Source organism: Pseudophryne corroboree, chromosome 2, assembly GCF_028390025.1.
Source record: "Pseudophryne corroboree isolate aPseCor3 chromosome 2, aPseCor3.hap2, whole genome shotgun sequence".
In the NCBI taxonomy this organism is placed as follows: Eukaryota; Metazoa; Chordata; class Amphibia; order Anura; family Myobatrachidae; genus Pseudophryne; species Pseudophryne corroboree.
Genome location: NC_086445.1, coordinates 858,050,362 through 858,074,636, shown reverse-complemented (window position 1 = coordinate 858,074,636; position 24,275 = coordinate 858,050,362). Strand labels below are relative to the sequence as shown.

General features: G+C 47.0%; 1 protein-coding gene across 3 annotated transcripts in view; it reads left to right on the top strand.

The window, feature by feature from the left end:
* Positions 1 to 24,275, top strand: part of ITGAE (integrin subunit alpha E) — a 343,943-nt gene that overhangs the window by 233,738 nt on the left and 85,930 nt on the right. For 2 of the 3 annotated variants that reach the window (XM_063955833.1, XM_063955832.1), the window contains exons 20-24: positions 916 to 1,041; positions 2,254 to 2,327; positions 2,413 to 2,545; positions 5,312 to 5,413; positions 17,259 to 17,338. In XM_063955833.1, the coding sequence (XP_063811903.1) occupies positions 916 to 1,041; positions 2,254 to 2,327; positions 2,413 to 2,545; positions 5,312 to 5,413; positions 17,259 to 17,338 (515 nt within the window). The remainder of the gene's footprint in view (positions 1 to 915; positions 1,042 to 2,253; positions 2,328 to 2,412; positions 2,546 to 5,311; positions 5,414 to 17,258; positions 17,339 to 24,275) is intronic. The other variant, XM_063955834.1, reaches the window with a different exon arrangement.

Sequence of the window (24,275 nt, the reverse complement as noted above, 5' to 3'; positions counted from 1 at the left end):
AATCCAAACCCCGCGAGAATCCGACAGCGGAATGATGACGTTTTGCCTTGTTCTGGTTTCCGAGTCAGGCGGGAAAAACCGAGCCTGACTCGGATCCACGCTCGGGACGTGGAGTCCGGTAGGGTTCGGTTCTCTGAGAACCGAACCCGCTCATCTCTATGAATAATGGCCCTCATTCCGAGTTGATCGCTCGCAAGGCGAATTTAGCAGAGTTGCTCAGGCTAAGCCTACGCCTACTGGGAGTGTATCTTAGCTTCTTAAAATTGCGACCGATGTATTCGCAATATTGCGATTACAAACTACTTAGCAGTTTCAGAGTAGGTTCAGACTTACTCGGCATCTGCGATCAGTTCAGTGCTTGTCGTTCCTGGTTTGACGTCATAAACACACCCTGCGTTCGCCCAGACACTCCCCCGTTTCTCCGGCCACTCCTGCGTTTTTTCCGGAAACGGTAGCGTTTTTATCCACACGCCCCGAAAACGCCGTGTTTCCGCCCAGTAACACCCATTTCCTGTCAATCACACTACGATCGCCGGAGCGAGGAAAAAGCCGTGAGTAAAAATACTATCTTCATTGTAAAATTACTTGGCGCAGTCGCAGTGCGATTATTGCGCATGCGTACTAAGCGGAATTTCACTGCGATGCGATAAAAATTACCGAGCGAACGACTCGGAATGAGGGCCAATATACATAGCATAATTGGAGGCTCCAGCTGTTAAAATAATGTCATGGGGAAATAATAATTCTACTTTCCAAATGGACTGTAGTGTAATGTTAATGCCAATGCAGTATGTATCTCAAACATTTTAATTATGTTGTTTAGGTATTTTAAAATTTATGATTCAAAAGTGGTTGGTGCAACTTATTTCACTGTTGTAATTTGTGATGCATTGACTTTTCTTTTTTACTTAACAGCCATGTAATTATGACTGTTATAGTGATATTGTAATTAACATATCCTACGCGCTGGGTGCAAACTTGCACAGTGACCTCCCATCACCAATACTGGATTTTTATGACAAACATTACACTCAGATTAAGGTACAGTAATAACAAGTAATCTAATCAAGTTTGTAAAGCTTTGTTAACATTATAGGCTCATTTATAGCACAGACAGACAACACTGTTTTCTGAGCAAGCCCTAATTTAACCTACAGGTAAAATATAAGTTGCCTTACAAAAGGATGATATTTTATCAGAGAAGGGAGTGGTGCAATCTAGGCTACCTCTTAGAAGAATCACACAGGTGCATGTTCTGATGACTCTGTTACAGAGCTTACGTAGCATAGGTAAAGTCTCCGGGAAAATGGTTTGTTCTATATTTTTGAAGACACCACCAGTAAAATGGTGTTGATGGCGCAGGTTGTGAAGTTTGAATCTCTGATGAAATCGGTTCTTTACTGAAGAAACGTGTATTACGTGTATTGGACACAACAGACTTTTAGGTGTCGATTCAGTTATCCCCAAATTAATCACAGCCATGAGTAACTGCAGATATACAGTATGTGGGTCTGCTATACATGTGGAAAAAGTAATTAATGCATGTTTTATATGGATACATTTAATTTGCAAGCTGTCAGGTTCCCGGTGGTCAGGATACCGACCCTGGAATTCCGACAGCCAGCAATGCCACCAGCTGGAATCCCGGCTCACCAGGACTATTCCCACTCGTGGGTGTCCAAGGGGACTCTTAGCGCTTACCCCGCTGCCGCCACTCTGGCGTGCGGGATGCCGCTGTCAGGATATTGACAGCCGGCATCCCGTTTGCCAGTAATCGATACCAAACCCATTTTATGTTATGTGTCTGCTGTCAATTCATCAAGCTCTGAGCACTGAGCTTGAATGAGGGAACAGATGTCAGATGGCGTTAGCATGCAGAGCCTCTCTCCTTGCTGTTGAAAGGAGACCTGAAGTGCAAAGAAGGGTCATTTCTTCAGCTCTGTCTGCTTCCTCCAGCCTAAGTTCACACATGTGCAGTAACTACTAGTGAGCGGTGAATGTAGTAGCGGTGGAGCTTGCAGGACATCTGCTTTCCTGAGCAGCTGTCCCAGTACTGGAGCGAATTGCTCTGGCACATTGGTGTGAATACATAATTTATGTGGGGTCATTGGGTGCTAATAATAAAAGGTCCTGTAAGAGGGAAGAACGAGAAGATACATTTGTATTCGGATATTAGTTCTCCTGTTATTAACCGTTGGAGTAATGTTCCCAGGTTCTACTGACAAGTAACCTTGTTGCTGTATATTTATGTAGCTGCAATATGAAAAGGATTGCGGTAACAAAACAACATGCACTCCAGATTTGAAACTGACCACACTTCTGTCTAGGTGAGAGACAACAAATGTATGTAAGCTTAAAGATGCATAACCACTCTTCTATGTATTGATAGCCATATTTTATGTCTTGTTTCAGGGAGGAACTAGTTGTTGGAAGCACCAAAGATTTGATGATGACACTTTCCCTTGAAAATTCCGGTGATGATTCATACATGACAAACGTGACACTAATATATCCTGAAAACCTGCACTTTAATATGATTAAACCGGTAAATGATAAGGAAACATATTTCATGAACTAGTACTGTAGAAGTAGCAGAGGAAGATGCATGTCTATGACATAGGTGATATAGGTGTGTAGACAGGGCCGGCTCCAGGCCTACTAGCGCCCTGAGCGAGAACATTTCGAAGTCCCCCCCACCATGCACGCGCTCCTGGAAAAGTGGGCATGGCCTCGCAAGTTTATATAATCAAACTATAAATAAATATATTTTCACACCCCCTCTACACACACAATTAGCAGCCTTACACATAACGCCCACAATAGTGTTCCTTACACGTCTCAAGTATAGTGCCAGATACACATGATATGCCCCCAGCAGTGCCACATGATATGCCCCCAGCAGTGCCAGATACACATGACATGCCCCCAGCAGTGCCAGATACACATGATATGCCCCCAGCAGTGCCAGATTCACATGATATGCCCCCAGCAGTGCCAGATTCACATGATATGCTCCCAGCAGTGCCAGACACACATGATATTCCCTCACAGTGCCAGATACACATTATATGCCCTACAGTGCCAGATACACATTATATTCCCAACAGTGCCAGATACACATTATATGCCCCCAGCAGGGCAGTGCCAGATACACATGATATGCCCCCACAGTGTCAGATACACATTATATGCCACCACAGTGTCAGATTCACATTATATGCCCCCAGCAGTGCCAGATACACATGATATGCCCCCAGCAGTGCAAGATATACATGATATGCCTTCAGCAGTGCCAGATACACATGATATGCCCCCAGCAGTGCCAGATACACACGATATGCCCCACAGTGCCAGATACACATGATATGCCCCCACAGTGCCAGGTACACATAATATGCCCCCATCAGTGCCAGATACACATTATATGCCCCCATCAGTGCCAGATACACATGATATGCCCCACAGTGCTAGATACACATTATATGACCCACAGTGCCAGATACATATTATATGCCCCATAAAGGGCCTAATTCTGAGTTGATCGCAGCAGCAAATTTGTTAGCAGTTGGGCAAAACCATGTGCACTGCAGGTGGGGACAGATATAACATGTGCAGAGAGAGTTAGATTTGGGTGGGGTGTAATCAAACTGAAATCTAAATTGCAGTGTAAAAATAAAGCAGCCAGTATTTACCCTGCATAGAAACGAAATAACCCACCCAAATCTAACTCTCTCTGCAAATGTTATATCTGCCTCCCCCCCCCCCTGCAGTGCACATGGTTTTGCCCAATTGCTAACAAACTTGCTGCTGCGATCAACTCAGAATTACCCCCAATGCCAGATACACATTATATGCCCCACAGTACTAGATACACATTATATGCCCCACAGTACTAGATACACATTATATGCCTCACAGTGCTAGATACACATTATCCGCTAGAACAGTGCACCATATGAGAAAAAAAAACTACCCTTAAGGCAGGGCTTACGCACCCTCGCAGCAGCCAGCAGAGGAAGAACTGGTCTGCTCTGGTGACAGTGTGCGTGGGAAGAGACAGCAGCAGCGTCCGTCCCACGGCCCACCTCCTAGGAGTGGCTGTGTGACGACGAGGGGGAATGCTATGGGCGGGCCAAAGCTAAACTATGTGTGCACTGTGCGGCACCAGCATCAGACGCCGACACAACACAGCGCACACATAGTTTAGCTTAGGCCTGCCCACAGCACTCCCCCTCATTGTCACACAGCATCTGTTAGGAGGCAGGACGCGGGATGGACACCACTGCTGTAGGGACCTGGCTCCAGGCTCCAATATGGCGGCAAGAGCTAGTGGCGCCCATTAAGTGTGGCGTCCGGTTCGACCGTTGTATTGGAACTTGCCTGGAGCCGGTCCTGTGTGTAGAACCAATGGAGGACCTAACCACTGCTTGTAGACAGGGCCTGAGCATGTGCAGAGTAACACCCAGAATTGACAAGAGTGTTTATCTTTCCCTCCACATGTTATAAAATAGGAATTTTTGGTTTACCCATTCAGGAGAGTTTCCAGAGCAGTCATGCCAGTAGCCACTATGCAAGGCAGGGCCATGGGTGTCATTAGGACCTTCCCCATGCAGCGCAATGCCGACAATCACAGGTCCAGGCAGACAGGCGCTGGAAATGCATCATTGCCACTCCCATACCTGACCATTTCACTAGGACGTGGGCCGGTAGCAGGATGGAAACCTACTCTTGCAGGAGTATGAAAGTGTTGTCATGCATGAGAGGGAGTGATGGCTCCCTGTTTGTATAAATATTTTGCTTCACTTAGTAATATTGTAGAACATTTTGTCCCATATCAATTAAACTCAGAAATGTTCTCCATATCTCTGGCATGCTGATTTCATCCTACTGAGCCTTCCACAGGGCCACCAAGATATCAAATAGGCATGGGTGCTGGGAGGTTTGGCCAAGGAAGGGGCTGTTGTCACTGCATTACTCCTCACCCAACTCCTCGCAGTGTTCCTGGCCTTTCATACTGCAAGTCACTAGTAAACTATAATAGTATACAAGTGGGTTCTAAACTCACAAAATGAAAGGATTAAGTTATATTTCTTGTATAAAATAATAATAATCATAATAATAATAATAATAAGTATTTTTAATGCTACTATTACTGCTATTATAAATGTATTTATAGAGTTTTTTTTTTTACATTTACAAAAGGGCTATATAATGAGTAAATAACAAGCAAATTTAGTGGTATATTTTTTGCAGTTGTCTGTTTAATGCTTGATTTTTCTTTTGATTATTTTCTTGTCTTTTTTTCTTGTAGCCTAATAATCCTGGTGTCAAATGTTCTAATTCCAAATTAATTCAGTCATCTAACTCAACAATGACCTGTAGTATTAGGCATCCTGTGTTCGGAGCCACTAAAGTAAGTTCAACTAATACAGCAATGAATCATCCAATTATAGCCATACCTGTCCATTCTCTCTGAACATCCGGGAGACTTATTTTGCATAGACCACAGAGTTACACAAGAGAGGGGACCCTCACGTATCCTGCCCCTTCTTAGTGAAATGGGCGCAGGGAGCATGATAACACAATTCTCTACAAATGACATAGCCATGCCCTCACTGTGTAGTTGCGGCATGGGGTGAGCCAAAATATATGATTTGCCTTATGCCTCCCTTACCCACACCCACACCCACACTGACCACCTCAAGATTGCCTCAGGAAATGTTATCCGTATTCCAGACACACTTGCTTCCTGATCTTGACTGACCATATTACCATGTACTACACCAGCATGCCAAAATCAGGACAACTTTCCCAAACTGATTTGCACCAGATCAAGGCTGATACTCCCTTTGCTCACCCCTTAAACTGATTCTCCCCTCAGTCATCAACCTCATGCGCACATACAGTAGGCACATTTTTTGCTGGCTCAGCCTGTCATGGGACCACTAAAATGGTTTATTTGTTTTAGGGGTGAGGGATACCTTGTGAAAACCACCCCCGAACCCCTAAACTCCTTTTTTTGTCCTAAATAAGTGTTTTATTTTTTTTAAAGGAAGGGGTCCGGCTCTGTCCAGGGCCAGACTTGGCATTTAGTAGCTAGCCTGACAGGACCCACAAATGGTGCATCCTCAAAGACTTTGAAATCAGGTGTCGAGGCATACTCCAACACAGAGTCGGGCTATTGCTGCAATGCGGGTGGGCTGAGGGGCAGTGCTGTAATAAGAAGGGGCTGATGGGGCTGTGCTATGATATGGGGGGCTAAAGGGTCAGTGCTGTAATGTGGAGGGGCTGGAAGGGGACAGTGGTGTAATCGGGAGAGGCTAATGGGGCAGAGCTATAATGTGGAAGGCTGAGGGGGCAGTTGTGCAATGTGGCAGGGCTGATGGAGCAGTGCTGTAATGTGTGAGGAACTAGTGATTAGGGATTTCCATTCCTCCCTCTTAGGCAGCAAGCCCTAATTGGCAGGGCACTCCTCATTCTCTTCTCCTAGCATGATCAATGCAACCATTGTACCTTTGTTTTAGAGGCATTTTAACAGAGGAGGAAGCCCGTGTGCAACCTCCTCCATCCAGGCCCTCTCCTATGCAGTGGCCATTTTCCCAGAGATTTTCTCACTGTGCATGTGCAAAACTCTGGGAAAATGTATGCCGCACCATTTACCCGGAGATTTGTGGATAGATGCTGCCGCTGGCGAGGGACCCCTGAGAGGTGACTATTAAAAAAATAGGTGTAGTGTGGGCGCCCCTGGGCTCATACACTACACCCATGTCTTCCTTTAGCCCACTAGTGACTAATCCTGTCTGCCTCTCTACTTAGTGGCTACATGCTCATTGAGGGCCTGATTCATAGGGTTTCACAGTGACAATGTTTGCGCAGTTGAGCGATTATTTGCCACTGCATATGCGCAAAATGGTGGAGATATCCTTAATGCGCACGCTCGAATGAGGTGTGCCATTGCATCCATATTTGCAGACACCATCGCTATGACTTGAGACAGGATCTACAAACCATGGGTGTTTCAGGGTGGAGACAGTGAGGTGACCAGAAGTGTTTGTTAATAGAGGCTGTCTCATGAGCGTGTAATTAGAGGGTCAGTGTGTGTTTCAGAATATGCTAGTGCCTTAAATTTGCATTTGCATATTTTCGCAGTAGTGCATGAACTACAGGCCTAATTCAGTCCTGATCGCTGTTGTGCGAAATCGCACAGTGGCTGATTATCGAACAACTGCACATGTGTATGGATCATAATGCGCAGATGCGAGGTCAAAATGTAAAAAAAATCATAGTAACATAGTTGGTGAGGTTGAAAAAAGACTGGTAGTCCATCGAGTTCAACCTGAAATATATTATGTTCCCTATTCTATTCAGGTCAAAGGCTATATCCTCGGATATTTTATTCTGCTAGAAATGTATCTAACCCATTTTTAAATGCATTGACCGAGTCCACCATTACAACCTTCACTGGCAGTGAATTCCATATTCATATTGGGTGTAGAATCCCTTCCTGTGCTGAGTACGAAATTTCCTCTCCTCAAGCCTTAAGGTGGGTACACAGTCACACTGACAGATATATCTGCCGATCAATTGATCGGCAGATATATCTGTGGACGGATTGGGCAGTGTGTTGAGCATACACACTGCCCGATCCGTCGGGGACTGACGTCATGAACTGGGTGGGCGTGTACACACGCCCGCCCAGTTCTGCTGTCAATCACTGCCGGCTGCCGCAGCATGTGTACGCGTACGCACACAGCAACGCGCCAATATATCGGCAGATATATTGGCCGTCAGCTGTGCTGCGGGGCTGACACGATATGTCTGTGAACGACTGAGTTCACAGACATATCGGGGGTCATTCCGAGTTGATCGCTAGCTACCGTTGTTCGCTGCGTTGCGATCAGTGAAAAAAATGGCTAATCTGCGCATGCGTATGCACCGCAATGCGCACGCGCGACGTACTGGTACAAAGAGCATCGTAGTTTTGCACAGGTTCTAGCGAAGCTTTCAGTCGCACGGCCGAACGCAGGAAGATTGACATGAAGTGTGCGTTTCTGGGTGTCAACCGACCGTTTTTAGGGAGTGCTAAGAAAAACGCAGGCGTGGCTGGGCGAACGCTGGACGGGTGTGTGACGTCAAAAGCTGTCCCTCCGTCGTTAGAATCAACGCACACGAAGAGTAACTACGGGGCTGGTCTTGTTTTGAAAAAATACACTCCCCAGTGGGCGGCAACAATGCGTTTGCACGACTGCTAAAAGTAGCCAGCGAGCGATCAACTCGGAATGACCCCCCTCGCCCATACACACTGGCCGACGGACCCGCGATATATCGTCCATTAAAGAGAACGGACGATATATTGGCCAGTGTGACTGTGTACCCACCTTTAGTGGGTGTCCACGCGTTTTGTGTAGAAGTCTCTTAATAAACAAATCACCTGATAGCTCCACATATTGCCCCTCTATATATTTGTAAATATTATTCATATCTCCTCTTAGTTGTCTCATTTCTAGTGTAAACATATCTAACCTAGAAAGCCCCTCCTCATAGTCCAGTGTCTTTTTTGATCGCTTGACGAACTTAGGCTGATTGATAGGAAGCGGACATTTGTGGGTGGTAACTTGCTTCCCATTTTCTGGGAGTGTCAGGAAAAACGCAGACGTCCCCAAGCGTTTTCAGGGCGAGTGTGTGACGTCAGCTCCGGCCCGATCAGCCTGTTTCTTTAGTACTGTAGGAGGAAGTCCTGGGCTACGCACAGACTGCAAAAAACATTAGATGGTGAGTGTGTGGCGAATGGATTTGCAGCTGGCCGGCGTTTGCAAAACTTTACGCACGGTGTACACAGATTTGCACGGGGCGGTTTTTCACTCTGGCTGGGTGGAGACTATCTGATCGCAAACCTCTGCAAATTCTCAGAGGTGCGATCAGGTCTGAATTAGGATCAACGTGCACCACTGAATCAGGCCACGAGTGCCGTTTGTCTTCCCACCCCAATGCCTATCCAGTGATACCTATTGTAACGATACAGCCGACGCGTCGTGCCGCACAGTCGTAAAATACACGCGGTTACTTTCCTAGCCCTGGTCCTACCCATGGACTCCACTAATTGCCGATATGTTATTAATTATATGCTAGGCAATATTGTATTGTGTTATTATATTGTACAGTTATATTTTATCTGTTATATTGGAAACATGTATTTCTCTATCGTCCTAAGTGGATGCTGGGGTTCCTGAAAGGACCATGGGGAATAGCGGCTCCGCAGGAGACAGGGCACAAAAAAGTAAAGCTTTACTAGGTCAGGTGGTGTGCACTGGCTCCTCCCCCTATGACCCTCCTCCAGACTCCAGTTAGATTTTGTGCCCGAACGAGAAGGGTGCAATCTAGGTGGCTCTCCTAAAGAGCTGCTTAGAGAAAGTTTAGTTTAGGTTTTTTTCTTTACAGTAAGTCCTGCTGGCAACAGGATCACTGCAACGTGGGACTTAGGGGGAAAGTAGTAAACTCACCTGCATGCAGAGTGGATTTGCTGCTTGGCTACTGGACACCATTAGCTCCAGAGGGATCGAACACAGGCCCAGCCGTGGAGTCCGGTCCCGGAGCCGCGCCGCCGACCCCCTTGCAGATGCTGAAGCGTGAAGAGGTCCGGAAACCGGCGGCTGAAGACTCCTCAGTCTTCATAAGGTAGCGCACAGCACTGCAGCTGTGCGCCATTTTCCTCTCAGCACACTTCACTGGGCAGTCACTGAGGGTGCAGAGCGCTGGGGGGGGGCGCTCTGAGAGGCAAATATAAACCTTATACAAGGCTAAAAATACCTCACATATAGCCCATAGGGGCTATATGGAGATATTTAACCCCTGCCTGACTGGAAAAATAGCGGGAGAAGAACCCGCCGAAAAAGGGGCGGGGCCTATCTCCTCAGCACACGGCGCCATTTTCTGTCACAGCTCCGCTGGTCAGAACGGCTCCCAGGTCTCTCCCCTGCACTGCACTACAGAAACAGGGTAAAACAGAGAGGGGGGGCACATTAATGGCTATATATATATATATTAAAGCAGCTATAAGGGAGCACTTAATATAAGGATATCCCTTGTATATATAGCGCTTTGTGGTGTGTGCTGGCAGACTCTCCCTCTGTCTCCCCAAAAGGGCTAGTGGGTCCTGTCTTCATTAGAGCATTCCCTGTGAGTTTGCGGTGTGTGTCGGTACGTGGTGTCGACATGTATGAGGACGATATTGGTGTGGAGGCGGAGCAATTGCCAAATATGCAGATGTCACCCCCCAGGGGGTCGACACCAGAATGGATGCCTTTATTTGTGGAATTACGTGATGGTTTATCTTCCCTTAAACAGTCAGTTGAGGACATGAGGCGGCCGGACAATCAATTAATGCCTGTCCAGGCGCCTCAAACACCGTCAGGGGCTGTAAAACGCCCTTTGCCTCAGTCGGTCGACACAGACCCAGACACGGGCACTGATTCCAGTGACGACGGTAGAAATTCAAACGTATTTTCCAGTAGGGCCACACGTTATATGATTTTGGCAATGAAGGAGACGTTACATTTAGCTGATACTACAGATACCGTAAAACAGGGTATTATGTATGGTGTGAAAAAACTACAAACAGTTTTTCCTGAATCAGAAGAATTAAATGACGTGTGTGATGAAGCGTGGGTTGCTCCTGATAAAAAGTTGATAATTTCAAAAAAGTTATTGGCATTATACCCTTTCCCGCCAGAGGTTAGGGCGCGCTGGGAAACACCCCCTAAGGTGGACAAGGCGCTCACACGCTTATCCAAACAAGTGGCGTTACCCTCTCCTGAGACGGCCGCACTTAAGGATCCATCAGATAGAAAGATGGAAGTTATTCAAAAGAATATATACACACATGCAGGTGTTATACTACGACCAGCTATAGCAACTGCCTGGATGTGCAGTGCTGGAGTAGTTTGGTCAGAATCCCTGATTGAAAATATTGATACCCTAGATAGGGACAATGTTTTACTGTCGTTAGAACAAATAAAGGATGCATTTATCTATATGCGTGATGCACAGAGGGATATTTGCACACTGGCATCTCGGGTGAGTGCTATGTCCATTTCAGCCAGAAGAGCCTTATGGACACGACAGTGGACAGGCGATGCGGATTCAAAACGTCACATGGAGGTTTTGCCGTATAAAGGGGAGGAGTTATTTGGAGTTGGTCTATCAGACTTGGTGGCCACGGCTACTGCCGGGAAATCCACTTTTTTACCTCAAGTCACTCCCCAACAGAGAAAGGCACCGACCTTTCAACCGCAGCCTTTTCGCTCCTACAAAAATAAGAGAGCAAAGGGCTTGTCGTACCTGCCACGAGGCAGAGGAAGAGGGAAGAGACACCAACAGGCAGCTCCTTCCCAGGAACAGAAGCCCTCCCCGGCTCCTGCAAAAACCTCAGCATGACGCTGGGGCCTCTCAAGCGGACTCGGGGACAGTGGGGGGCCGTCTCAAAAATTACAGCGCGCAGTGGGCTCACTCGCAGGTAGACCCCTGGATCCTGCAGATAATATCTCAGGGGTACAGGTTGGAATTAGAGACGGATCCTCCTCATCGTTTCCTGAAGTCTGCCTTACCAACCGTCTCTTCCGAAAGGGAGAGGGTGTTGGAAGCCATTCACAAGCTGTACGCTCAGCAGGTGATAGTCAAAGTACCCCTATTACAACAAGGAAAGGGGTATTATTCCACTCTATTTGTGGTACCGAAGCCGGATGGCTCGGTAAGGCCTATTCTAAATCTGAAGTCCTTGAACCTCTACATAAAAAAGTTCAAGTTCAAGATGGAGTCACTCAGAGCAGTGATAGCGAACCTGGAAGAAGGGGACTTTATGGTATCCTTGGACATCAAGGATGCGTATCTACACGTTCCGATTTACCCCGCACACCAGGGGTACCTCAGGTTCATTGTTCAAAACTGTCACTATCAGTTTCAGACGCTGCCGTTCGGATTGTCCACGGCGCCTCGGGTCTTTACCAAGGTAATGGCCGAGATGATGATTCTTCTTCGAAGAAAAGGCGTATTAGTTATCCCATACTTGGACGATCTCCTAATAAGGGCAAGGTCCAGAGAACAGCTGGAGACAGCTTTAGCACTATCTCAAGAGGTGCTAAGACAACACGGGTGGATTCTGAATATTCCAAAATCCCATTTAATCCCGACAACTCGTCTGCTGTTCCTAGGAATGATTCTGGACACGGTTCAGAAAAAGGTTTTCCTTCCAGAGGAAAAAGCCAAGGAGTTATCCGATCTGGTCAGGAACCTCCTAAAACCAGGAAAAGTGTCAGTACATCAATGCACAAGAGTCCTGGGAAAAATGGTGGCTTCTTACGAAGCAATTCCATTCGGCAGATTCCATGCAAGAATATTCCAAAGGGATCTGTTGGACAAATGGTCAGGGTCGCATCTGCAGATGCACCTGCGAATAACCCTGTCACCAAAGACAAGGGTGTCACTTCTGTGGTGGTTGCAGAAGGCTCACCTATTAGAAGGCCGCAGATTCGGCATTCAGGATTGGATCCTGGTGACCACGGACGCCAGCCTGAGAGGCTGGGGAGCAGTCACACAAGGAAGAAACTTCCAGGGAGTATGGACGAGTCTGGAAAAGTCTCTTCACATAAACATTCTGGAACTAAGAGCAATCTACAATGCTCTAAGCCAGGCGGAACTTCTCCTGCAAGGAAAGCCGGTGTTGATTCAGTCGGACAACATCACGGCGGTCGCCCATGTAAACAGGCAGGGCGGCACAAGAAGCAGGAGTGCAATGGCAGAAGCTGCCAAGATTCTTCGCTGGGCGGAGAATCACGTGATAGCACTGTCAGCAGTGTTCATCCCGGGCGTGGACAACTGGGAAGCAGACTTCCTCAGCAGACACGATCTTCATCCGGGAGAGTGGGGTCTACATCCAGAAGTCTTCAACATGTTAATAGACCGTTGGGAAAGACCAATTGTAGACATGATGGCGTCTCGCCTCAACAAGAAACTGGACAAATATTGCGCCAGGTCAAGGGATCCACAGGCAATAGCTGTGGACGCACTGGTAACTCCTTGGGTGTACCAGTCAGTGTATGTGTTTCCTCCTCTGCCGCTCATACCAAAGGTATTGAAGATCATACGGCAAAGAAGAGTAAGAACAATACTAGTGGTTCCGGATTGGCCGAGAAGGACTTGGTATCCGGAACTTCAAGAGATGCTCACGGACGAACCGTGGCCTCTACCTCTGAGAAGGGACCTGCTACAGCAGGGTCCCTGTCTTTTTCAAGACTTACCGCGGCTGCGTTTGACGGCATGGCGGTTGAACGCCAGATCCTAAAAGGGAAAGGCATTCCAGAAGAAGTCATTCCTACCTTGATTAAGGCACGGAAGGAAGTCACCGTGAAACATTATCACCGCATTTGGCGAAAATATGTAGCGTGGTGCGAGGATCGGAAGGTTCCGACGGAGGAATTCCAACTGGGTCGTTTCCTACATTTCCTGCAATCAGGATTATCTATGGGTCTCAAATTGGGATCCATTAAGGTTCAAATTTCGGCCCTGTCAATATTCTTCCAAAAAGAATTGGCCTCTGTCCCTGAGGTCCAGACTTTTGTCAAGGGAGTACTGCATATACAGCCTCCTGTGGTGCCTCCGGTGGCACCGTGGGATCTAAATGTAGTTTTAGATTTCCTCAAATCCCATTGGTTTGAACCATTGAAAAAGGTGGATTTGAAATATCTCACATTGAAAGTGACTATGTTACTAGCCCTGGCCTCTGCCAGGAGAGTATCTGAATTGGCGGCTTTATCTTATAAAAGTCCTTATCTAATCTTCCATTCGGATAGGGCAGAACTGCGGACTCGTCCGCATTTTCTCCCTAAAGTGGTATCAGCATTTCATCTGAACCAACCTATTGTGGTGCCTGCGGCCACTAGCGACTTGGAGGACTCCAAGTTGTTGGACGTTGTCAGAGCCTTAAAAATATACATTGCAAGGACGGCTGGAGTCAGAAAATCTGACTCGCTGTTTATATTGTATGCACCCAACAAGTTGGGCGCACCTGCTTCTAAGCAGTCGATTGCTCGTTGGATTTGTAACACAATTCAACTTGCACATTCTGTGGCAGGCCTGCCACAGCCTAAAACTGTAAAAGCCCACTCCACAAGGAAGGTGGGCTCATCTTGGGCGGCTGCCCGAGGGGTCTCGGCATTACAACTCTGCCGAGCAGCTACGTGGTCGGGGGAGAACACGTTTGTAAAATTTTACAAATTTGATACCCTGGCAAAGGAGGACCTGGAGTTCTCTCATTCGGTGCTGCAGAGTCATCCGCACTCTCCCGCCCGTTTGGGAGCTTTGGTATAATCCCCATGGTCCTTTCAGGAACCCCAGCATCCACTTAGGACGATAGAGAAAATAAGAATTTACTTACCGATAATTCTATTTCTCGGAGTCCGTAGTGGATGCTGGGCGCCCATCCCAAGTGCGGATTATCTGCAATACTTGTACATAGTTATTGTTAACTAATTCGGGTTATTGTTAAGGAGCCATCTTTAAGAGGCCCTTTCTGTTGTCATACTGTTAACTGGGTTTAGATCACAAGTTGTACGGTGTGATTGGTGTGGCTGGTATGAGTCTTACCCGGGATTCAAAATGCCTCCCTTATTGTGTATGCTCGTCCGGGCACAGTACCTAACTGGAGTCTGGAGGAGGGTCATAGGGGGAGGAGCCAGTGCACACCACCTGACCTAGTAAAGCTTTACTTTTTTGTGCCCTGTCTCCTGCGGAGCCGCTATTCCCCATGGTCCTTTCAGGAACCCCAGCATCCACTACGGACTCCGAGAAATAGAATTATCGGTAAGTAAATTCTTATTTTTATTTGGTTATACTGTGTTCAATGTGTGTAATTATTAACAGGAATAAGTCTATGCCAGAGTGTTATTTAACATAGTAAACAATTCATTGTAATGTAAAGCCCAGTACCCACGGGCCGATGCAGGAGAGATGTGTGCTGAGCGAACCGCTCAGCACACATCTCTCCTGCCGCTCAGCACAGCGCGATCTGTGCTGAGCGTGCGGGGGGAGACGGGGGGCCGCTCATTTCACCCAGCGGGTGAAGTGAGCGACCCGCTAGATTGGCCTGCATGCAGGCCAATCTAGCAGCAGCGATAGCGATGTGCGGGGCCGCGCATCGCTATCGCCGAGGGGGCTACACACGGAGCGATCATGCCGATATGCTAAGCAATCTAGTCAGATTGCTAGGAATATCGCTCCGTGAGTACCCCCTATAAATCCCCTAGCTGTACAATCAGATGTGATTAGGATGAGTAGGTTCAGTAGTAAACAGGTTATGTATGGAGCCTGCAGGTAATCTGATCACATACACCCCATTGTGTGCCGGAGCCCAGACACCTCGTCTCCTCTGTGACCTCCTGACTGACCAGCTTGTGTAATGAATAGACAGGGGAGGGTATAACAAGAGTGAGCTCTTCTGGTGAGGGTGAGCTCTACACAGAAGGTCAGAGAGAGTGGAGTTTTTGACCTGAGAGGAATGAGGTGGATTGCTTCTAAAAGCTACTGGTAGGATAGCGCTCCCAGTGTGCTGAGTAAGGATTGTGTCTGGATGCATTATGGACACAGAACTACTGCTGGCATGTGACATCAGGAGACTGTAATCCTAAACTACTGTGGGGACTAAGTAAGTAAGATACCATCCTGGCTTACAATTGTTAATGTTATTGTGTACTGTGTGTGTATATTTACAATAAAGGGCATTTGCCACTTTACTAAACTGTTTACCTGAGTGATCCGAGAATCCGTATCCTCACACCTATTGCTTTTACAAAGTATAAAGGTAAATGTATTATAGCGGCGCGCATCACCGAGGCGAAGTAGGAAGGGACGCACCCAACACAGCCAGGGACAGCTCTGTCCCTGGTGTGGTGTATGGGCATCGATGCTGACCATTCAAACATTGCCCTCCCATATTGGCCTGCTATCTTTTAGACAGCAGCGCCGTTAAGGACAGGGGCGCATAAAAAAATTGTTGCAGGGCATGCTAGGATATGTAGTTCTACAACAGCTGGTGGGCCCCGTATTGCTTACCCCTGATTGATGTGTGTATAGTTATCCTATTTGACATCTGCTCGCGGGTAAGGCGGCTGACTTTACTCCATGGCTGGAGATGGGGAAGCTGTGTGGAAACATTGCGGTGTGGACACTGCTTTTGTGGAGAATGCTCTTCTTGGATGGAGCCATTAGATGCCACATGTTTTGTGTGTGAGATATTGAACTTCATTATTGGGAAGGTGCATGTGGAGATGTGTATTGTTTGTTGACAATATCGTCATACAAAAAAGGATAAGAAACAAGCCTTAAATAAAGGAATTGGACATTCACCATTTACACAGAAAAATATTTTTAGAGTAAAGACTCTTTATTATGTTTTGATATATGTGACTGCGCCATTTGAGAAAAAAACTTTTTTTTGTGGTGTGAGTATTTTCCATGGCCAATATGCATTCCCAATGAGCCCCTGTATGGTGTTTATTCACAATTGCAATGATCTAAAGATGTTTGTCCACTTGGCCAGCACTCATCCACTTGTCCACACAATACATCTCACACTATGTTAGTTGGGAAAGATTTATTTCATATACTGTTGTCTTTTGTGGTATAGTGTGAACAGGAAAGATGCACTGACTTACGATGTTGAGGTAAGCCATACCTCCCAACTGTCCCGATTTTTGCGAGACAGTCCCGTTTTTTTTGGGACTGCCCACCCGCGGGCTGCAGTGTCCTGCTGTGGGGGGGAAGGGGGGGGGCAGTTGGAAGGCTGCTGTCAGTTATTGCTCTGCTTAGCAGAGCAGCGGTGAATTGACGTTGCGCGCATATTCACAGGTGACAGAGGGAGAGCGGGCATGGCAGCAGCTCCCAGAGCACTGGGCATGCTCTCTCAGTGACGAAAATGGGGAGCGTGGCGCATGATCGCTGCACTCTAGCGAAGCCACTTTCAAATAGACCACGCCCCTTTTTCAGTCATGAGCGTGGCTTTGCCGTGCAGTTGTCCCGGTCACCCATTTTTAAATGTTGGGAGGTATGGTTAAGCTGAGTTGAGATGGCAGCATTCTGTACAGTAGCTCAAATTCTTATCACCATTTTGTATCCTCACACTTTATTTTAGGTATATCAATGTTGTTCCACCTTAATTGAAAGAGTTACTTTACTCTGCAGTAATAATATTGATTTATATATTCATGCAGGAGTCATTTTCTATCGTTTGGCAACTAACTGAAGATAAGTTTTCTAATGCAGTGGCAATCATTTATTCTATAGTTAACAAGTAAGTAAAATGCACAAATCTGAAATTCCAATAATGTTATCTCCTTACCGAATAACTTTTGAAGTATTTAAATGCTGATAAAGGAAAAACATTGAAACCCCAAATCAATTCAATTTCAATTCATTGTCATTACAGCACAAACACATAAAAATTTTTATTTAATTAAAAATACAGTGTGTTCCTTACAAAATTCCAGGTATAAAAATGTTAAAAGAAGAGACTAAAACAGTATGTTATAAAGTCAATATAACAATCACCCATGGGTAGTGTTCTGTTGCGGGGAAGCGGTTTGGCAGGCTGTGCCGATGCATGCGGCTTCTATTCACGGGAGAGAGGGACTAGGTGCTCACGGTGCACTGGGTATGCCCCCACTACAACGAAAAGGAATGTGTGACTCATGCACACAACATTCCCAGAAAGCCACTCCCCCAGCTGTGAGGTCACACCACTTCATTTCAGGGCATAGCCACCCTGGCCGTACATTGGAGCTGAGCTATTAATGTCAAGTGGAGATAGAGTGCTGAAAGGGCAGGATAGGGGAGATGGATGGCAGGGTGGGCAGGACAGGGGAGAGGAATAGCAGGGAGGACTGGATGGGGGAGACAGATGACAGAGAGGACAGGACAGGGGAGATAGATAGCAGAGAGGACTGAGGGGGGAATAATGGCAGAGAGGGCAAGACAGGGAAGATGGATAGCAGAGAAGACTGAGGGGGGAATAATGGCAGAGAGGGCAAGACAGGGAAGATGGATAGCAGAGAGGACAGGACAGGGGATATGGATAGCAGAGAGGACTGAGGAGGGAATAATGGCAGAGAGGGCAAGACAGGGAAGATGGATAGCAGAGAGGACAGGATGAGAGAGATGGATGACAGAGAGGGCAGGAGGGGGAAGATGGATAGCAGAGAGGGCAGCAGGGGGGAGATGGATAGCAGAGAGGACAGGATGGGGGAAATGTACTGTATAGCAGAAAAGATTGGAGGGAGAGATAGATGGCAGAGAGGATAGCACACGGAGATAGATGGCAGATAGGGCAGGAGGGGGGAGGACAGGACGGGTAAATGGACAGCAGAGAGGACAGGACAGGGGAGATGGATAGCAGAGAGGACAGAGGAGATGGATAACAGAGAGGGATAGGACGGGGAGATGGATAGCAGATAGGGCAGAAGGTGGAGATGGGTAGCAGAGAAGATAGAGGATGATGAATAGTAGGAAGGGGTGGGGACGAAGATATAAAAATATATTTTAAAAATATGATGCTTATTTTCTCATACGTACTAGAGGATGCTCGGGTCAACTTCAGTACCATGGGGTATAGACGGTTCCGCAGGAGCCATGGGCACTTCAAGACTTTTCAAGGGTGTGAACTGGCTCCTCCCTCCATGCCCCTCCTCCAGACCTCAGTTTTAGAAATGTGCCCAGGCAGACTGGATGCACTCCAGAGGAGCTCTACTGAGTTTCTCTGAAAAGACTTATGTTAGGGTTTTTATTTTGAGGGGGATCTGCTGGCATCAGACTCCTTGCTTCGTGGGACTGAGGGGGCAGAAGTAGGAACCAACTTCCTAAAGAGTTTCATGGCTCTGCTTCTGGCTGACAGGACACCATTAGCTCCTGAAGGGAACTGAACGCTAGCCGTGCCTAGATGCTCACTCCCACAGCACGCCGTCACCCCCCTCACAGAGCCAGAAGTCAGAAGACAGGTGAGTGTTAGAAGAGAGATCTTCAATTAAGAAAGTGATGGCTAAAGGTACCGCGCGGCTGGCAGGAGCGCAGCGCGCCATGTTGCCCACACATACACAGGCACTGCAGGGTGCGGGGGGGGGGGGGCACCCTGGGCAGCATGAAACCTATGGAAACTGGCATAAATAAGGGGCATAAGTTGCTGAGGCACAGTCCTACCCCCACCAGTATAAAAAATTACCTCATAAAAGCTGAGGAGAAACACGCCATTGAAGAGTGGAGCTTCCTCCTCAGTCAGCCAGCACACAGCGCCATTTTCTCTCTTCCAGACTGCAGACTCTGTGGGAGACATGTTAGGGACACAGAGGTGTAATATGACACCAAGAGCCTGACTGGGTGAAAGGTCACATGATAGTGTGAATCATATCAGTAAGAGGTTGGACTGAATCTCATACAGAAAACTGAAAATAATCTGTTGAAGATGTGATTTTTAATAGTTCTGCCTTTCATCCACAGGGACCCCACTGGGTCACATACAAATTTGCACAAGTAGTACAAACTGATACCGACACGGACTCTGATTCCTGTGTCGACACTAGTGATTCCAGGGGAATAGGTCCTAAGTTAGCAAAAAAGCATTCAAAACATGTTTTAGCTATAAAGGTGGTGTTAGAAGTTACGAAGCCCCCTCTTACCACAAGGAGTGGGTTTACTTTAGTAAAGAAGTAATGTCATTTTCCTTGCACCTCAGGAGTTGAACAGTCTCTTGGAGGGAGTCTGATTTAACATGGAAAGAAATTTCAGATTCCCAAAAAGAATTCAGGCAGCTTACCTTTTTCCAAAAGGTGGGAGTCACCCCGCATTTTAGACAGGGCCCTGTCATAAAAGAGAAAAGGTGTTTCTCCCTGCACCTGGAATGGTTTCACTTAAGGAGCCGACAGGTGCAAGTGAGTGAGGTGATCTATTGATGTGGCCAATGGGACACTACTCAGGCCTACCATTGTCTTTGCGTGGGTGAGTAGTGCTATTGAGAAGTGGTCAGAAAACTTGTCATTAGACATTGACACAATAGATGGAGGCGAGATACTCCTAACGTTAGGTCATATCAAAGTTGCTGCTGCGTACGTATTAGAAACCATGAATATATTGGTCTCTTGGTATCAAGAACCGCTACCATGGCAGTATCGGCTCGGAGGGCGTTGTGGATTCGCCAGTGGAATGCTGATGCAGATTTCAAAATAAATATGGAGGATCTTCCGTATAAAGGTGAGGCCTTGTTTGGTGATGGGCTGGATGCTTTAGTCTCAGCAGCTACCGCAGGTAAGTCGACATTCTTGCCTTATGCTCCTACACCGGCGAAAAAGACACATCACTCTCACATGCAGTCCTTTCGGCCCAACAAATACAAAAAGGCAAAAGGTTCCCCCTTTTTTGCAGGCAGTGGAAGGGGAAAAGGAAAGAAATCTGCAGCGTCTCCCGGATCGCAGGAGCAGAAGTCCACCCCTGCTTCTGCCAAATTTGCAGCATGATGCTGGGGCTCCCTAGCGGGAGTCCACTCGGGTGGGAGCACGTCTGAAACTTTTCAGTTAAATCTGGATTCAATCTGGCCTGGACCCATGGGTATTACAAATAGTGTCCTATGGGTACAAACTAGAGTTTCAAGACATCCCCCCATGCCGATTTTTCAAATCGACCTTGCCAGCTTCTCTTCCAGAAAGAGAGGCAGTAACAACGGCAATTAAAAAATTATGTCAGGATCAGGTCATTGTCCTGGTACCCTTGTCTCAGCAAGGAGAAGGTTTTTATTCAAGCCTCTTCGTAGTTCCGAAGCCGGACGGCTCGGTCAGACCGATTTTAAACCTGAAAAATCTGAATCTCTACCTGAAAAGATTCAAGTTCAAGATGGAATCCCTGAGGGTAGTGATTTCCAGTCTGGAGGAGGGAGACTTCATGGTGTCAGTAAACAAAAAGGATGCTTACTTGCATGTTCCCATTTATCCTCCTCACCAAGCTTATCTGAGATTCGCAGTACTGGATTGCCATTACCAGTTCCAGACGTTGCCGTTCGGACTCTCCACGGCACCGAGGGTATTCACCAAGGTGATGGCAGAGATGATAGTCCTCCTTCGTCAAAAAGGAGTCAATATAATTCCTTATCTGGACGATCTTCTGATAAAAGCGAGATCCATGGAACAGTTGGTGCAGAACATCGCACTCTCCCTGTCAATACTCAAACAACACGGTTGGATCATGAATTTTCTAAAGTCGCAGTTGGAACCGACGACAAGATTGTCCTTTTTAGGGATGATTCTGGACACAGAAGTACAGAGAGTATTTTTTCCAGTGGAAAAGGCTCTGGAAATCCAGAAAATGGTCAAACAAATATTGAAACCAACAAGCGTGTTGATCCATCAATGCATTCTGTTGTTGGGGAAAATGGTAGAGGCCTACGAGGCCATACAGTTTGGCCGAATTCATGCCAGAGTATTCCAGTGGGACCTGTTGGACAAGTGGTCCGGATCCCACCTACACATGTACCGGAATAATCCTGTCCCCCAAAGCCAGGATTTCGCTCCTGTGGTGGCTACACAGTTCTCACCTACTAGAGGGACGCAGGTTTGGGATCCTCGACTGGGTCCTAATAACCACGGATGCAAGTCTCCGAGGCTGTGGAGCTGTCACACAGGGGGGAAGCTTCCAAGGAAAATGGTCATGTCAGGAAGCCTGCCTTCACATAAACGTTCTGGAATTGAGAGCCTTTTACAACGGCCTTCTACAAGCGGTACATCTTCTTCAAGATCATCCCGTGCAGATCCAGTCGGACAATGTAACAGCAGTCGCGTACATAAACCGTCAGGGTGGAACGAAAAGCAGAGTGGCAATGGCAGAGGTGACAAAGATCCTCCTCTGGGCAGAAAGAGCTCAGTCAGCAATTTTCATTCCGGGAGTGGACAACTGGGAAGCAGACTTCCTCAGCAGACACGATCTCCATCCAGGAGAGTGGGGCCTCCACCAAGAAGTCTTCGCAGAGGTGACAAGTCTTTGGGGAGTTCCTCAAGTAGACATGATGGCATCTCGTCTAAACAAGAAGCTTCAGAGATATTGTTCCTGGTTGAGAAACCCTCAAGAAATAGCAGTGGATGCACTGGTGACCCAGTGGGTGTTTCGGTCGTTATATGTTTTCCCTCCACTTCCACTGATTCCACAAGTTCTCAAAATAATAAGTAGAACAAGAGTTCGAGCAATCTTCATCGCCCCAGACTGGCTAAGGAGGGCTTAGTATCCAGATCTTCAGGAGTTGCTCATAGAAGATCCTCGGCCTCTTCCTCCTCGAGAGGACCCACTACAGCAGGGGCCGTGTGTGTATCAAGACTTACCGCGGCTACGTTTGACGGCATGGCTGTTGAGCGCCGGATCCTAGCCCGAAAGGGTATTTCCAAGGAAGTCATCCCTACTCTTATTCAGGCCAGGAAAGGAGTAACGTCTAAACATCACCACCGTATGTGGAGAAAATATGTGTCTTGGTGTTAATCCAAGAAGTCTCCTATGGAAGAGTTTGAGTTGGGACGTTTTTCTCCATTTTCTGCAGGCTGGTGTGGATGCGGGCCTTAGATTGGGGTCAATCAAGGTCCAGATTTCGGCCTTATCAGTTTTCTTTCAAAAACAATTGGCCTCCTTTCCAGAAGTTCAGACGTTCGTGAAAGGGGTTCTGCACATCCAGCCTCCATTTGTGCCTCCAGTGGCACCATGGGACCTTAATGTGGTATTGCAGATCCTTCAATCAGATTGGTTTGAACCTCTGCAGGAGATAGAATTGAAGTTTCTCACTTGGAAAGTGGTGATGCTTTTGGCCTTGGCATCCGTAAGGCGGGTGTCTGAGTTGGGGGGCCTTGTCTCACAAGAGCCCTTACCTGATCTTCCATGAAGATAGGGCAGAGTTAAGAACTTGTCAACAATTTCTTGCAAAGGTGGTTTCGTCCTTCCACATAAACCAACCTATTGTGGTGCCAGTAGCTACTGACACTTTCACTGAGTCACAGTCTCTAGATGTGGTTAGAGCTTTGAAGATTTATGTCGCAAGAACAGCTCGGTTACGGAAAACAGAGGCTCTGTTTGTCCTGTATGCTCCCAGCAAGATTGGGTATCCTGCTTCTAAGCAGACTATTGCGCGCTGGATCAGAGGGACAATTCAGCGCGCTCATTCTACGGCAGGCTTGCCGGTACCAAAATCGGTGAAGGCCCATCCTACAAGGAAAGTGGGCTCATCCTGGGCAGCTGCCCGGGGCGTCTCGGCTTTACAACTTTGCCGAGCAGCTACTTGGTCAGAGTCAAACTCATTTGCTAAATTTTATAAGTTTGACACCTTGGCCGATGAGGACCTCAAGTTTGGTCAATCGGTGCTGCAGGGTCATCCGCACACTCCCGCCCCCGTACTGGAGCTTTGGTATAACCCCATGGTACTGAAGTGGACCCCAGCATCCTCTAGGACGTATGAGAAAATAGGATTTTAATACCTACCGGTAAATCCTTTTCTCCTAGTCCGTAGAGGATGCTGGGTACCCGACCCAGTGCGTACTTTACCTTCAGTTTGTTCTTTATAGTTACACAAGTTGTGTTTCATTTGGTTTCAGCATGTTGCTGTAAATGGTTCATGCCTGTTGGCGTGTGTCATGTTGAATGCCATGTTGTGCGGCATGGTTGAGGTGTGAGCTGGTATGAATCTCACCATTAGTATAAAAGTAAATCCTTTCCTCGACATGTCCGTCTCCCTGGGCACAATTCCTATAACTGAGGTCTGGAGGAGGGGCATGGAGGGAGGAGCCAGTTCACACCCTTGAAAAGTCTTGAAGTGCCCATGGCTCCTGCGGAACTGTCTATACCTCATGGTACTGAAGTGGACCCCAGCATCCTCTACGGACTAGGAGAAAAGGATTTACCGGTAGGTATTAAAATCCTATTGTTTTTCCCTTAATCCCAATCCCAACATTTATCCCATGGTCCTGTGATTAGAGCCTGGTGATCCTGAAATCTGGGGATTATAAAATGATTTTGGGATTGGAATCTCTACATATGAATTTAATGCATCATATATCACAGGTGCATTCTGTTACCCTGAATAACTACTAGGCAATAATTCCTGAAGTATAACAAATGTTTTCTATTGCTCACTAATTTACTGTATGTGCTGATTATTGTTTGTATTACCCTCTTTTTGGCTATTCTATTTCCTGGTTTTTACACATATCCTTTGTACAGCA